The 17,768-nt window shown below is 35.2% G+C and overlaps 1 protein-coding gene across 1 annotated transcript in view; it reads right to left on the bottom strand.

Moving 5' to 3' along the window:
• Positions 1–17,768, bottom strand: part of SLC9C1 (solute carrier family 9 member C1) — a gene marked incomplete at its 3' end in the record, with an annotated part of 106,126 nt that overhangs the window by 17,545 nt on the left and 70,813 nt on the right. Inside the window, exons 15-22 of the mRNA XM_082624359.1 lie at positions 17,178–17,373; positions 13,503–13,691; positions 12,286–12,435; positions 10,324–10,375; positions 8,956–9,104; positions 5,106–5,231; positions 3,864–3,962; positions 3,162–3,335 (exon numbers count right to left, since the gene is read on the bottom strand). Coding sequence (XP_082480485.1) covers positions 3,162–3,335; positions 3,864–3,962; positions 5,106–5,231; positions 8,956–9,104; positions 10,324–10,375; positions 12,286–12,435; positions 13,503–13,691; positions 17,178–17,373 — 1,135 coding nt within the window. The remainder of the gene's footprint in view (positions 1–3,161; positions 3,336–3,863; positions 3,963–5,105; positions 5,232–8,955; positions 9,105–10,323; positions 10,376–12,285; positions 12,436–13,502; positions 13,692–17,177; positions 17,374–17,768) is intronic.

Here is a 17,768-nt window from a genome sequence, read left to right as displayed (position 1 = left end):
GTTCATATATGTTGATCTATAGCTATATCTACTTGTTTTAAACAGATAGTCATTTATGTTCAAACACATTCTAAAATATCTACTTTTTTTACTCCCTTCTCTCAGGTTTTATGTTTTCAATGTCATATTTTACATCTTCATCTTTATCCCTAACTATTTATTGTAGTTATAGTTGATTTTACAATTTTTTGTCTTTTAATCTTATAATAGCTTAATTAACTGATCCACAACTTTTACTATATATTTGCCTTTATTAGTGGCATTTTTCCTTTCCTGACTCTTTTTTACTGCCATCTCCAAACTACTCTTTTAAGTTCTAAAATTTCCTTTAGATTCTTTTCTATTTTTCAATATTTCCTATGTCTTCTCTCATAAAGATTATATTTTCCTTTAGTTGCTTGAACATATTTCCCTTTAGTTCTTTGAATCTATTCTTAGCTCTTTCATGTCTTCATTTAATCCATATTCTGGACAATCTCACTGTTGGTTTTTTATTTATTAACCTCCCCTACCCCTGACACAAACACATGCACACACACACACACACACACACACACACACTATGGGTCACACGTTCATGTTTCTTTGCTTGTTTAGTAATTCATGATTGCTGATGATAAATTGTAGAGATTCCAGATTCTGTTATCTTCCTTTGAGCACTGCTTATTTTTGTTGTAGTAGGCCCTTCATTTACTGTCTGATAATCTTGAGCTTGTATAGGTTGTATAGGTTGATTTGTTTAATCAGTAGAAAACTCTAGGTATTTTCCATGATTGTGTAATTTAATGGTACTTAACCTCCAAATTCTGTCTCCACTGTGAAGACTGCCAGAGCCTGCTCTCAATCTTTGTTATAGTAAATCTAGAGCTAGCCTTACTAGATCATGGTATTTACTCCTAAGGTCTATTCCTTCTGTTCTCTCACCTGCATGCCTGAGGTTTTAAAAGTTCTATCCTTTCTGGCAAGACAGAACCTTAAACATCTCAAATCCCTGGCACTCCTTGACCTCTAATATCTCTGGTCCATTCTTAGCAATCTGATAATTTAGTTTTGTCTCATCTTGTGCATGTGCACCCTATCCCTCAACCAAGGACTTGTGGAGAACCACCACACAGATTCCTCAGTTCTTCCTGTGTGCAACTCCTGCTCCTATGCCCAGCTCTACAGATTCTAACCACTTTAGCTGCCACAATTTCTAATCTCTCCCATTTCAGTTCAGAAGGATCATGGCCTTCCTCTTGGCTTCTTATTGCACTTTGGTTGGAAACTGTCCCAGTGAGAGGGTCAGGGTGGATGTGGGGCTTAACTTGTAAGTTTCTCTTCTCTTGAGGTTTCCAAACTTAACACTGCCTGTTTTCCAATGACTGAAAATATTTGTCTCATATATTTTATCAAGTTCTATAGTTATTTATGATGAATATGTTACCACGTTCTCAGTAACTTCATTATATCCAGAAGCAAAAGGCTAGAGTATTTTTATGCAAATGCCCAGCATCATGTAATTTCACTTGTAAATATTCTAATATGCATTGCTGAATGATAGAGACTTTAAAAATTTTCCCTTGCCTTCTTCCTCCTCCCCTCCCTTTTTATTCCTTTGATTTGTTGAAAAAAAAAAAAAGAAACAGGTCATTTGGCCTGTAGGACCTTCCACATTTTAGGTTTAGCTAATTATTCTTTCCTGGTGTCAATTAACTTGTTTCTCTCCTTCCTGCATTTTCTGTAAACTGGTTGGATTTAGAGGCTTGTGGTTTTCTCTTTTCTCGTGCAAGAAGACTGCATGGTGCTAGTCCTTCTGTTGCATCAGATCATGAAGTATGTGATGCCCCAGTTGTCATTATTTTAGTGATGCTAAGATTGTCCTTAGGTAGCGTGACCCTGGTTTTTCATTATAAAGTTTCCCATTAACATTCTTCTTAGTAGTTTTAGCATCAATTGGTGATTGTTGAATAGGTTTATTACTTCATTAGGGCTGGTAAAATGGAGATATTATAATTCTGTCATTCTACATTTGTTAGCTGGAATTCTTCTACACAGAATTTTTCATCATTTTTTTTTCTTTTTAGCTTCCTTGAAAGAGTTCATAGAGGAAAGGCAAGATAAATGTTTAATTTTTTCTTTTTTAAAAGAAGCAATCCAGAATTCCCTGCTGGTCCAGTGGTTAGGACTCTGGGCTTCCACTGCCAGGGGCCCAGGTTTGACCTCTAGTTGGGGAACTAAGATCCTGCAAGCTGTGTAGCATGGCAAAAAAATATATATATATACATATATATATGTGTGTGTATATATATATATATATATATATATATATATATATATATAGTAAAAAAAATAATAAATAAAAGACTGTCCTTTAAAAAAAAAGAAGCAATCCATTTTCAGAGACATAAGTTGATATCCTAGCAACCTTTTTGGAATAAAAAAATAGGTGCCATTATCAACTTATGGGCTTTTATATATTTTGGAGGTTCAGTTATTTACAGTCATTATTTTTTCTGAGTTCACATTAGGCCAGTGGGAGCCTCTGCTGCTTTGAGTATTTTGTCCTCAATTGTGTGTCAGGAAACTTCCATCCACTTTGCTCAAATTTTCTAGTAATAAATCCCAGCTCTTTGACTTTTTCCCTTCCTTACCCTCCAAATTATGGTATTGATAGTTAGCATATCCCATCTAATTTTTCCATGAGAGACCTCATATAACCAGTTTTTCTGGTTAAATCCTTGTTTCAATATGATAGGTTAACTTTTACAAAACATTTTGTTCGGACATTATAGTGTGTTCATAAAATTTTATAACAAGTTTTATTTCTTTATCATCCCTATTTTTAAAAAAATTGTCGCTAGACTATAAATATATACAAGTACAAAAATAACCTTAGGGCCTCCCTGGTGGCGCAGTGGTTGAGAGTCCGCCTGCCGATGCAGGGGATACGGGTTCGTGCCCCGGTCTGGGAGGATCCCATATGCCGCGGAGCGGCTGGGCCCGTGAGCCATGGCCGCTGAGCCTGCGCATCCGGAGCCTGTGCTCCGCAACGGGAGAGGCCACAACAGTGAGAGGCCCGCGTACGGAAAAAAAAAAAAAAAAAAAAAAAAAAAACCTTAAATTTTGTACTAGATATTTAATAAGGTACAACAGTAAGACATAAGGTGATGTTTTCTGACCTCCACTACAGTTTTGCAGATGGCAGAATATTTCATGGGTTCATTAGTCAAGCAGTTTAGCTCTCCTATTATTGCCCCACTGATCACAAAGTCTGTGTAAGTTATTTGGTCATCTTTCTCCTCTGACTCCCAGATTATTTGGTCAATTCCCAAACCTGGCTTTGATCTTTGAAGCTGTTCAGGAACAAAGAGAGAAAAAAATACATATTTCAGTTAATTTACTAAAACTATTTAATTTATGGCTTTTTCCCCCTTTGGTTTTAACAGTTTTAATATTTATATATTGTTTGAGAACATGTATTACTCATAACTTTTAAAGTGAATTTATTAAATTAGCAATGATTTGGGAAAGACAGCATTCTTAAATACTCTGATCTTTCTGATCCCACCTACTCATCCAACCTATACCTGTCTTAGAATGGCTAAAAGCCCAACTCAAACATAAGGTAAATAACAATTTATATTATAACTTTTCATCTTAATGCTGATCCTTTGAGGTTTCTTGTTATCAATAGGAATGTATGGCTTAAAGGTGATGGCTGGTATTATCATTGTGTCTGAGGAAGAAAATTGTTGTTTGGATAACAGCTGCTGTCCAAAAAAAGGAATAATGGAATTCTTAACATTGAAAGGTATTTATTCTCTATTATGTAACTTTTTAACTAGTGCTCACAAGTGCATTTATAAATGTCTCTGCCTTACCTTTACCATGCCTGAAATAATTACATAAATTCCTTGGGGCTCATCACCTTCTTCAAATATATCATTTCCACAATCAAATGTTACAACTCTGGATCTTTCCTAAAAAATATCACCAAATACATAAGCTATAAATAATATTTTAGTGGTGATTGGAGTTTACATTTTTTAAAAAGTTGTACATTTTTAAAGTAAATGTTACTCAAAAATATCTGAAATTTTGTGTAGTAATAAATTTGTAAGAGAAAATAGGGATTATGGCTAACAAAGAGAAGAAGGTGGATATTCACAGGTATATGTAATTTCAGATGGGGTGTTCATATATAGATTAGAAAACAATCTAATCTAGGAATAAGAATGTAGTAGAAGGATGAAAATATTTCATTTGGATGAAAAATAGGACAGATGCAAGCTAATGGCACATAGGTGTCTTATACATACTCGTGCTCTAAACAGCTGATGAAGTAATAAAAAAATTTATTCATTCAAAATATTTTAAGCAGATGAAAAAAATATAATTTGTCTTTTGGTACTTATTTGATATAGAAAAAGATGTTAATAGAACAGGTTAAATCTGTTTATTTGTTCATCCCACAAACACTTATTGAACACCTGCTATGTGAGATGCTATATAGTAGGAGTAGAATATTCAAAAGCTGGATGAGGTAAAAATTATAGTAGGGGAGAGAGATGTAAAGATGATAATTGTAATGTAATGTAATATAATGATGCTATAATAAAGGTATATAGTTACAGTGGTGATTCCTTTGGTCCTCCAAACTCTGGATGGACCATAGGAGGTTCTTCTACTGGTGGGGTATTTGACTCTAAAGCCTGCTTTTCAGAGTACCTTTGGTGGGGGTGTTTCCAGAGAAGCAATAAGCAGAGGAGGTTTGGGGGGGGAAATGAAAGCAAAGAGCATTTCAAGATAAGTAAATAGCACTCACAGAGGAATGGAATTAAAGAACAGTATAAAGTTCTTGGGGTACCATGAGTGGTTCAGTATAAATAGAGTATGGGGTATATGACACATGGGTAACAGAAAGTAAAGATGGAGAGGTAGGCAGGAGGCAGACTGTGGGAGAATTTTGCATGTCATGGAAAGAGATTTTGATTTTATCCTACAGGTAATCAATGACATTTAGATAATTTAAAACCAAAGAGTATCATGGTTAAATCCTTACTTTTTAAAATATCATTTGCTGATACATTAGAGATAGTATTACTAGCAAATACAAATATTACCTGAATAAAGCTTATATGGTCTTGGTCTTTATCTAGCCATGGAATATGATAGAGTGCTTTGTCAACAGTAAGAGGTTTGTACATAGGTTGAAGATCAAGTATCTCTCTTTTTCTGGCCGTTATTAACTAAAACCACAAAAGTTAAGAAAGGAGATGAACAAAACTGGTGTTCACAGAATGTTTAAAACAATTATGGTTTTATACTATTTCCTTTTCTTGCTCTTCTGAGATTTTTGTCCTTCCATGGAAACCTTCAATCTCTCCCATGTTATAGTATTTTTCTATGTTATCATTATTCTGAAGTCACAAATTACTTTTAAAAGTAAATCTTATATGTCCATGCCACTCTCTCACTTGGTCCCAGCTACCAAATGTAAAATAGATAGCTAGTGGGAAGCAGCCACATAGCACAGGGAGATCAGCTCGGTGCTTTGTGACCACCTAGACGGGTGGGATAGGGAGGATGGGAGGGAGACGCAAGAGGGAGGAGATATGGGGATATATGTATATGTATAGCTGATTCACTTTGTTATAAAGCAGAAACTAAGAAAAATAAATAAATCTTTTACCGAAGTATAGCACATATGGAAAAAGTGCACAAATCATAAATGTCCATCAAAGAACATTTACCACATGAAAATATCTGCATAACTAGCACCCAGATTAAAAAATAAAACATTTATTGAACCCTAGAATCCTCCCTTATGTTCTCTTCTAGTCATTACTTCTACCCCAAATTACTCACTCTTTTTCTATTACCATAGTTTAGCTTTGTCTGGTTTTGAGCTTTATCTGCATGAAATCAACGAGTATGTACTTAGTTGTGTCTGGTTTCATTTGCTCAACATTATGTTTCTGAGATTCATCTATAATGTTGCAAGGAGCAAACATTCATTCATTTCATTTTCACTGTTGTGTAGCAGTATGTTTTATGAATATACCACAGCTTTATTTATCTGTTGTTGGTTGACATTTGGGCTGTTCCAGTTTTGGACTTTTGAAATGCTGCAGTGAGTACTTGTTTGCTGTACATATGTACTAATTTCTGTTGTATATATGGTTATATAATCTAATTTCTGAGTCTTAAGATATGTATATGTCCAAATTTAGTAGATTCTGCCAGATAATTTTCCAAAGTGATTGCATCAGTTTATATTCCCACTCTAATGTTCCAGTTGCCAACACTTGGTATTGTCAGGGTTTTTTTTGTTTGTTTTGTTTTGTTTTGTTTTTTAATTTTAAGTATTCTGATGGTTGTGTACTTGTATTTACTTTTGGGTTTAATTTGCATTAAGCTTATGATGATGATATTTGGCATCTTTTCTTGTTTATTGGCCTTTAGAATATTCTCTGTTAGGAAGTGCCTGTTCAAATCTTTTGCTGATTTTTTTAAAATGAATTTTCTGTCCTGTTCTTATTGATTTGTAAGATATTTTTATATATTCTGAACATGAGCCCTTTTTTGGATATATTTATTTTGAAAATTTCCTCTACCTTTTTGTGGATTGTCTTTTCATTATCTTGTATCATTTTTTGTCTCTCATTTTCTGCATTACTGTCTTCTTTTGTATTTAGTTGATTTTCTGTAGTGAAACATTTAAAACTCTTTTCTCATTTACTTATATGTAATTCTTTAGTTGTTTTCTTTTCTATTACCACAGGGATTACATTTAGCATCCTAGAATATAACACTCTAATTTGAATTTATAACAGTTTAACTTCCATAACATACAAAACTCTGCTCCTTTAACAGCTTCATCCCCACCACTTGCAGTTGATGTCATAAAATTATATCTTTATGTGTTGTCTGTCCAAAACACAAACTAAAAAATTTTTTAAATGCATTCATCTCTTAAATATGACATTACAAGCCAAAGCTATAATTCTAGCTTTTAGACTAATAATTACTTTAAAAATATATTACTCTCTTAAATCATATAGAAAACAAAAAAATGGAGTCAGACACAATTATTACAATAATACTAGTTTTAATAATTGCCCATGTATTTACCTTTACTGAGATTTTTATTTCTTCATATGGGTTTGAGTTATTGTCCAATGTCCTTTCATTTCAATCTTCATGACATGTTTTAGAATTTCTTTCAGGGCAGTTATAGTGGTAATGAACTCCCTCAGATTTTGTTTGTCTGAAAATGTCTTAATTTCCCTCTCACTTCTAAAGGACATTTTTGCTGGATATAGGATTCTTAGTTGACTATTTTTTCTTTTAGCACTTTGAATATATCAGCCCACTTTCTTCTGGTCTCCAAAGTTTCTGATGAGAAATCTGCTGATAATCTTATTGAGGATCCTTTGTATGTGATGAATTTTTTCTCTATTGCTGATTTCAAAATTCTCTCTTTATCTTTCAGCAATTTGATTACAATGTGCCTTGATGTGGGTCTATTTGAGTTCACCCTACTTGAAGTTCACTGAGCTCCCTGGATGTTAATATTCATGCCTTACATCAAATTTAGAAAGTTTTCAGCCAATATTTCTTTAAATTTCCCATCTGTTCCTTTCTCTCTTTCTTGTCTTCTTGGGACATATACATTGCATGTGTTGGTCCACTTGATGGTATTTCACAGGTCCCTTAGTCTCTGCTCACTTTTCTTCAATCTTTTACTTTCTATTCCTCAGATGCTATAATTTCCATGGTCCTGTTTTCAAGGAGACTTATTTTTTTTATGCCCTTTAGTTCTTGCCACGTGGCGTTATACATATTTTACCTTACTTTCATTCTTAAGGATTTAGAGTTTTTAATTACTATTGTGAATACAATATTTTTCCACATTTTCTTTAGTTGTGGAATAATTTTGAAAGTTGATATTGTTTCTGGAGACCCTATTGAATTATTTTATTGATCCTATATTATCAATTTTAAGTTAATTCTCTAGGGTTTTATATTAAACAATCAATAGGCAATAACAGTTTTATCCTTTTTCCAAAACTTCCATCTCTCAAGTTCCTTTTATTTTTCTTCTTGATCTGGCTAAGACTTATAAGCACAGCATTCACTACGTGGAGTGATACTGTTCTTCTTTTTTCCTGACTTTAATGGGAATAATTCTAAATGTTTTGCCATCTAATACAATGTTTGCTTCAGATTTTTAATAGATACTTTTAATCCAGTTAAGGATGTTACTTCTTTTATTAGCCTTTGAACATTCTGAGTGAGAATTGGATTTTATCAAATGACTTTTCTTCTTTGATCTCTTAATAACTGAGTTATATAGCTATTTTGGGAGACAAAACCTTCTTAGTCATAGTGTATTATGCCAGATTCAACTAGCTACTATTGTGTTAAAAAGTTTTATATATGTATTCACAAGTATAATAACTTTTTTTCCCTTATACTATTCTCGATTTGGGGCATAAATTTTATACTTACAGAATGAGTTGGGACCCTCTCTAACTTTTTACATGTCACAGTACCATTTAAATAACTTAGAGAAAGGAAATGTAATTAATTCTTACCCTATAATTGTGTGTTCTTATAAATCATAGTTCTTATGGAAAAAGTTGTTTCAGTGTCACAGGTAACTCCCAGGAACATATTGATACCCAGTCTAGGCTAGGATGAGGAATAGTTTCATTATACATTTAGTCTGGGTGCAAAGCATAGAAAGAAGTTTTCCCTCACTATGGCAAGAAAGGAAAGGGAAGTTGACCAATAGAATTGCAGGAAGGAAACTCTCTCTGGTAGGTGCTTTTTTTAAGACAACTATTTTAAGTTATATATTTATATTGCAGGAATGGCCTATATTGGAAAGAGCCAAAAGTAGGTTTGATGATCATAAATGATTATATATCGAGTAAGTATATTTGCTTTGAAAATATTCTACCATACCTTATTAATTTCAAAACCTTCTATTTTATGAAGAATTCCTTTTAACCTGAAAACCTTAACAATTTCTCTAGCCAAACTGAGCATGACATTAATCTCCTCCTTTGTTTTCATAGTGACAGCGATTTCTGGGTGGTCATACTCTAAGTAGCCTGAAAAATAACAAAATATTTTCAGAGGAAATAGGACATTGCTTAAATATTTCATGTGGACAGTAAGCTAATATTTTTTCTTTTAACCCATGGAGTATAACCCTCACCACAGGGAAATATATCTCTCCCTGAAGAGGCCTCTACAATCAATCAAAATTCACCAGTAGTTACAGAATTCTGCCTGACACTTTCTTGTTGGCAGCCCATACCTGTGTCTAAGCCCATGAAAGACAGACAGCCCTAGTCCTAGGATCAAAATTATACAGAAGCACCTATGCTGGATACTGAGAGGCTCTCCTGGGCTCTAGGTCTGGAGTTCATGACCCAATTTTTTATTCTGTTTGAATGAAGATTTCTGACTACAGACTGTGTGCTTAAATATGGCTTCTGATCAAGTTCTCTCACTCCTGGATCATTTCCACCAGTCCTGCCTGGGCATCTAGATGACTCATCTATCTATGTTCTCCTGCCTGTCTGATGTGGATTCCTGGATGCCCATGAGAGTTTCACCCATTTAGGACTTTTACTCGGGCATGACCTCTTGTCTGGCTTGACAACTATCTGTCATGCAAGATCTTTCATGCTTGGCCTCATTCCCAGGCTTGCTGTGTTGTTGTCCACCATCTGGTACCAAATCCCCTTCTTCTCCATACACATAAACACTGTGCTATAGGGATGTGTCTGTCTCACTCCCAGGATTTGTGCTGCACTAGGACCATGAATTGGTGTGATTCAGAGAACAGGGTGTTGTCACGTTTGGGCACTGAGCCTCCTAGCAGCCACATCAGTGATCTGTGAGGCTCTGTTCCGATTTCAACTCATTTTAAAGCCTAAATCCTCAGATGGCAACTCTGTGGCAAATGGAGGAAAAAATAGCTTCTTTCCTTGTGTTGCTCAGGAAGGTATGTTTGGAAGAAAACAGAATTTATAAAGTGATAAAGACATGCATAACCATGGCATGCAAATGTGTTTTCTTTAAACAGAAATTAAAAGGCCTTCATTGTGGTATAAGGCAGAGAGAAGAAATGTGGAGGGGTAATATTACACTATTCTCATCCAGCCAAAGATACGATCATGTTGATTGTTGAAGTTATTCATTTTATTATTGATAGTAAGTAGGTCTCCTTAAAGATCAGTTTCATTATCAAAACCATTGCCTCTCTGAAGAAATGATGATAAGAGATGGTCATGTTAGATCTTTAGGGTGAGAGGTACCTACCTAGCTCTTTCATAGCATGTCCTGTATTCTTCGTTACCCTCCTTAATAACATCTATGGAACAAAAGAAATGTTTTGGGAGACAAAACTGTTATAAAATGTCCTTACATTTGCAACTGATGAATTTTTAACCTAAATTAATAACTTTAGGGCTTCCCTGGTGGTGCAATGGTTAAGAATCCTCCTGCCAATGCCGGGGACATGGGTTCGAGCCCTGGTCCGGGAAGATCCCACATGCCGTGGAGCAATTAAGTCCATGCTCTACAACTACTGAGCCCATGTGCCACAACGACTGAAGCCCGTGTGCCAAGAGCCTGTACTCCGCAAGAAGAGAAGCCACTGCAATGAGAAGCCTGCACACTGCAACGAAGAGTAGCCCCCACTCACTGCAACTAGGGAAAACCTGCACACAGCAATGAAGACCCAACACAGCCAAAAATAAATAAATAAAATGAATTTTAAAAATAACTTTAAAGAAATATATGATGGGGAACTTTTCAGGAATTAGAATTGAATTTTGTGCAATGAATTTTATTTTACTCCAGCAAGAGTGGTGGAGAGGATAAGAAGCAGCATTACTTAGGCTAATTTAGAGAAGCCTAAAGGTAAGTCGTATATTTTTTCTTAAAGTAACTTACTTTAGAATACTATTGATTCTGAAAAATGCAGGCATGCTAGGTACTCTCCCATTCAATTTTTGAGAGCCTCCAAATTTGGGAAACAGGTGTGGCTTTCAACCTTAAATGAGATAGAAGTTTTAACCAAACTATGTGGGAGCAGAAATGAAGACTGAAACTGACCAATATCTTAGAGATTCAAGTCCTTCTGTATTTTCTACTGTGTATCCTCGATATGAGTGGTTATAAAAGGTAACAAAATTCAGCAAAATAGTTTTATAGTTACAGGTGGTGAAGAGAGAAAAGATACAGCTCTTTGTGTTCAACTACATATTGAGTGTTAATGTGCTCAACTACAAAGCTTTGGGCATATAGCATATAGAATATAGCATTCAGGGCTTCCCTGGTGGCGCAGTGGTTGAGAGTCCGCCTGCCGATGCAGGGGACACGGGTTCATGCCCCGGTCCGGGAAGATCCCACATGCTGCGGAGTGGCTGGGCCCATGAGCCATGGCCACTGAGCCTGCGCGTCTGGAGCCTGTGCTCCACAACGGGAGAGGCCACAACACTGAGAGGCCCGCAAACTGCAAAAAAAAAAAAAAAAAAAAAAAAAAAAAAGAATATAGCATTCAAATGTTCTAAATTATCTTGAAAGGTGACTGCTTAATTCCACATAGATGGCAAATTTGTGGGGACATATAATCTGCCTAATTGAGAAAATGAAAAATAAGGTCTAGAACTTAGGCCCTAGTATTCTCTTTGCTGTTTATCAGCTATGTGTGTGACTTTGGGCATAATCATTTAACCTCTCTTGGCTTCATTTTTCTCATCTGTATAATGAGAGAATTAGATGTGGTTTCCCTCTAAGTAAGTTATTGGTACTTCTTGCCATTTGCCATATCCCCATCCTTTACTTCTTTCATTATTTACTGTGGGAAAATCAGGAATATAGAGAAATAGAAGGAGACTTTGGGAATTATGAGGAAGGTCTGTTGGCTCAACCCTGCCATCACTTATTGTCCTCCAATATTTCCTATTTAATGCATCTGTAGCCTGACAGATCCTGGAACTTGCATTGACAGAAGCTGACCGCTGCACACGGGTTTCATGACAGCTCCACAAGGACAAAAAGATATGCTCCAAGATCCTCATAACTTGTTAATATGGCATAGACACTTCAGTAAGGAGCCTTTTGAGTAATCTAAATGTTGATCAGTTTCAGTTTTTACAGACATTTCTTAGCAAACCAGGAGTCAACAGTCATATCTAGACAGAAGACATGATGGGTGAGGGAAACTGAGGGGTGAGGGACATAAACCATTTTCTTAGTATTTAAAGTTTTCCTCACCTGTTTAACCTGTTTAGAACTTGCAATCTTATCAATTATAGTCATTATGTCTGCTTCACCTTGGATATATCCTTTTAGTATAGCATACTTAAAGGACAGCTGATGACTCATCTTTTTATCTAATATCTGCAGCAATTTTGGTGTTACGAGCTAAAAAAACAGGACCACTATTTAATATAAATTGTACAAATTATAGTTGATTTTATGTTGGTTAGTTTAAAATAGGTATTAATAAAAAATGACATGCTCTCAATGGTAACTATAGTAACTTGTCAAAATTCTTAGTTATTTTATTCATAGTATCTCTATAATTTCATGGTTAGAGCTATTTCCCCATAACTAATAATATTAGATATCTCTGTGAAGTTAAGACTTTATTCTTTACTTATTTCCCTTAGAGAGAATTGCATGCTATTTTCAACTGGTTTAAATTCTTGGAAAACAATGTGATTAATCTTCTGGGCTTAGGCCATAAAATGACTGTCTATAAAGTACTGTCACTTTTACCTGCTAAACCTCCCACTAAACTTTTCACTAGATGGTTCATTTGAGTGAGAGTCCACCACAACTATACTCCCTGTTTGACCCCACAATTAACTTCTCATTGTTTCTTTGCTAAGGGTTTAAGTCCCCAGGTTATCTGTTACTCTTGTACAGTCTCCTAACTTCAGCAGAGTTGGCTGATCCCTAAGTTTTCTTGTCCATGCTCCATAATCTCCACACTCATATAGAAATAAATAACTACTCATTATACTTGTTATAGGAAGACATTAATTAGACAGTCAAAGGTCATTTTTGATGCTGTGATTTTATAATATTATGAGTTTATATAACACAAAATGTGTATTTTTCGGTTTCTAAATTTGTATGAATGTATACTATTTGCTTTGTTGCTACATGGTTTGTTTTGTTGATTTCCATCATTTATTTCAGGTATTCATAAGAATAAACATTACTTTGGAGTTTTTGTGTGCTCTCTATTCAAAGGAGAAGCTGTGATGGGTATTTCTGTACTTTCATGTGCTAAACAAATTTCTAATATAACTTGGATATTCATAATATAATCTGTTATAAAACTTAATTTGTCAAAGGGATCTAAAATATAAACATCAGCCCAACAGAAAGTGGAAACCATAAAACTAGTAAACTGATTTTAGTCCATATTTCATGAAGCAGTCAGGAGAAGTTTGAAACTGCATGATTTAATGGTTCTTTACCTTCAAAATGCGTAGAATGCGAAGAAATCGAACAACTTTTATAAAAGCCACTGTTTGAATCAAATCAAAAGTATGATAACTAATAGAATTTGTCTCAATAAGCATTACATCTATGATGCCAATTAACGTAATTGTTAACTCAAATAGATTCCAGGCATGTAAAAAATATTCCTTCTGCATTGCTGCTATCTGTCAATTTAAAAAGAAATTGTATTATCTTATTTGTTTTTGCTTTTACTACACCATTTTCCATAATAACTGAAACATTAATCATTAGGTTTTCTCTGATCTACATTAAGATTCTACTTGTCTAAAATACTAGAAAGTGAGCATATCAACTTGAAACTAAATGGTTAAAATATTGAAACATCTATTCCAAGAGATAAAATATTCAAAATACCTACTAAATTACTAATTCGTTATTTATTTATTTAAAAAAATTTATTGAAAACCTACTATAACTAAGAGAGTAGGAGTGGTCAAAAATGATTGTGGAATCCAACCTGGGAAATTAGGTTTCCAGGGGAATTTTGAAGCAAGAGTAGGTTTAGAGATGATACATTTGTTTTGAATATACTGTTTGAGATGTTTGCACAGTATTTTATTGTAGAAATCCAGTCATCAGTTGTCTATATGATCTGAGGCTGGGAATAAAATCTGAGCTGGAGACATGAGTTTGGGAATCATTAGACTATGAATGGTAGTTGATGCCAGGGAAGTGGTTGAGATAGCCTGACCCATGAGGCCCTTTATTATTTAATTCATGTCTGTGTCTCCTGTCTCATTTTCCATATCCTCCACACAGATTTAACATCTCTCCAATCTCCATCCTGACCAACCCATCCCTAAGCTCCTGCCATTAGGAATAATGTTCCTTGTATGTGTCACATTGTTGCTTCTAAGTTTTCCCTTGTTCTTTTTGTTCACTCACATACTCTCTACTTTGACTCCTATTCATTATTCAGAATTCAACTCAAGCATCTCCTTTCCTTAATAGCCTGCCTTCTCTGAACCTACTATTCTGTGTAAGGAACTCCGTTTTTTCCCATAGCACCCTGTGCAGGTCTCTATCATTATACTTAAGATACAGATTTGTATATTTGATTAATTTGTCTTTTTTAGCAGCCTGATTCCCCTACTCACTATGATTCAGAGACTGTAGGAGACAGACATATTTATGCCAGGGAAAGCGTAAGCTCGATTACAAATTAAGAAACTGTCATGCCTTGTTTGTAAACAGACTGTTGTGTGTTTAGTGGTAGAGAGTCATTTCCCTTGAGTCTGTTCACATTTGGCGGGGCTGAGGAAATTCAGTGTCTGAATCTAGGGAGCAGAAGACCAGATCCTAGTCTTACGAGATCCTGCTTAAGGCACCATTCAGCTACTGTAGATGTCTCATTTCCTTCTTATTGAAACAGAATATAGGTTAGATCATTCTCTTAGGAACTTGAAAGAACTGGTATAAACAGTAAGACTTTATCCAGATACCAAGTATTCAGAAGTGTGAAGGAGTTTTTTGGAGGTCAATAGAATACAGCCACAGGAGAGGAAGAGCTTGGTATAAAAGGATAGTGTAGGCTTCAAAGGAAGAGGGGTTTGTTAAATATAAGGTTGTTAAAGAATGATTAGAAATTCAGGTAATGGAAGCCTCCAGCACTCAGATATAGAAGAGTGATTACCCTTCCTCTGAGAAAGTTTCAAAAGATCCATTACTCTAATAGGTTGAGGAGTGTTTTGGGAAAAGTTTGAAAATACAAGAAGGAAAGTTTAAGGTAGAATTGTGTATTAGAAAGAACACAAACTTTGAGGGGTTGGATCCAAACTCTACTATCGTTAGCTATGTGAACTTAAACAGCTTCTCAGAGACTCAGGTCCCTCATCTGTAAAATGCAAGTCATAGTATATATCTACATTAAAGGGTTAACTTAAGGATTTGAAATGTTATAATTGTAATGATACCTGGTACCTTAGTGATCATTTATTATTGTTGTTATTAACATAATGAATATTTTAATAGGCATAGTACAAAGGGGGCAGAACTGAACTTGTGTAGAAAAGACAGCAAAGAAAATAAGTGAAGGCAAGCTTGTAAACTGGGCAGTGAAGATGAATCCTGAGTTAAATAGAAGGGAGAGACAAGAACAGAATTGCACATTTGGGAGTATCCTCTTAGCTATGAAGTGTGGCGATGTCTCTGCAGTCCTTTTCTGCTCTCTTAAGTGGACCTGATTGAAGGAGCTATGGCTATGCACAGTTGTGACAGCAGCTTAAACTTGGCAAAGTACAAAGACCACAGAGCTAGAAGGATCGTTTCCTCTCATTTAAGCCAACCCTGATATCTTATAGAAGAAGAAACTGAGGTTGGGAAAAGTTTAGTGACTTGGTGAACAGCTAACTGTTTGTCAGAGAAAACAAAAACCAGAGCCAAGTCTGCTGCATCCCAGCTCGGTGTTCTTTCCACTATAGTACATATTAAGTGATTTTAGGGAACCCTTTACTCACACTCACCCTGGTACTAACCCTAACCCTAATTGCTTTATTTCTTCTTAATTAGGTGACATCTCCTATAGTCGTTCCAACTAATTGGAATTTATTACATACAATGTGATTGAATGTGAAGCCATTCCCTTTCCCCCCACCAATCATAGCTCTGCAGTAGCATTTTAATTTTCCAGTAACGACTTGAGATTTCATACACTTTGTTGGAATATCATATATAATTCTTCTTTTTAAATCGTCTGGCTAAAAATATTTTATATTACAACTTGATCCATATGACACAATACTATTATCAGTTTGTGGACCCATCAATACATTTCCATCATTTAACAGCTACCTTTATACTGGATTAAAAAAATCAAATTATGAAATGTTTTCAAGTATAAATGAATTTCTATCAATCTACTTATCCATCTGTTTATCTATCTAGTATAAAAACAATAAAATGGGACTTCCTTAGTGGCGCAGTGGTTAAGAATCCACCTGCCAATTCAGGGGACACGGGTTCAGGCCCTGGTCCGGGAAGGTCCCACATGCCATGGAGCAACTAAGCCCATGCGCCACAACTACTGAGCCCACGTGCCACAAGTACTGAAGCCTGCACACCTAGAGCCTGTGCTCTGCAACAAGAGAAGCCCCTGCAATGAGAAGGCCTCGCACCGCAACTAAGAGTAGCCTCCACTCACCACAACTAGAGAAAGCCAGCGCGCAGCAACGAAGACCCAAAGCAGACAAAAATAAGGAAAGAAAGAAAGAGAGAGAGAGAGAGAGAGAGAGAGAGAGAGAGACAGAAAGAAGAAAGAAAGAAAGAAAGAAAAAAGAAAGAAAGAAAAAATCTTCCATTAAAAAAAATAATAAAATGAATATCCAGGTGCTCACCTCTCTGCTAAGTTAAAGAACTTTGCCAATACCTTTGTAACTCACTCTGCATCCCTTTGACACACACTAATTAAAAATTTGCAAATACAAAATCAATCCTTAAAGTATGAATATTTTCTATTGTCACCCTAAAATCACCTTTAAAAAATAAATTTGTTTGAGGAGTGAGGGAGAATTTTATACACTCCTTTGGAAAAGTCTGTAGCTAGTGTTGAAAAATGAAATTAGGAAATCTCCCTGTTAGACATATCACACACACACACACAAACACACACACAAAATCACATTTTAGCTTACCTTAAGTAGTGCCTCCACGATATAAAATGCAAGAAAAGAGTAGTTAGCATATGTTAATTCAAGCTCATAGATATTGTTTAACACAGATATCCAAGAAATTATAATAAGAAACATATTCATTAGTATCACAAGGTATCCAACATACTCAAATTCATCAGTAAATACTATTTTATGACATACACGAAGAAAGCAATGTCTGTAAAAAGAAAAAAGATAGTTTTATCTGATAAAATAATTACACTGAATTAATTTCAACATATGCTCAGTTCTGTTCTAATCATCAATAGCTACAAAGCCCAGCTTAATTCTGAGAAGTAGCTATCACTACCATACACTTTCTGGCATCCTACTTCATATACTTTCCTTTAATTTCTTCCTCTGCTAAATGTCTTCAGGCTGGTTTTCCCTCTTTCTCACTTTCCTCACCTCTCATTCATTGTTACTTATACTTTTAGTAGAAATACTTCAGATCATATGACAGGGATAATTCAAACTGGAAATATTAAAAAAAAAACAAAGCAAATCTCTCCCACCTTCTAATAATTCCACTTCTCAGAGATGGCTACTATTACTAGTTTGAACATTTTTCCA

This window comes from Mesoplodon mirus (assembly GCF_964341445.2).
Source record: "Mesoplodon mirus genome assembly, chromosome: 6".
Taxonomy (NCBI): Eukaryota; Metazoa; Chordata; class Mammalia; order Artiodactyla; family Ziphiidae; genus Mesoplodon; species Mesoplodon mirus.
The sequence above is the reverse complement of the archived record's forward strand: the minus strand, read 5'-3'. Positions and strand labels throughout refer to the sequence as shown.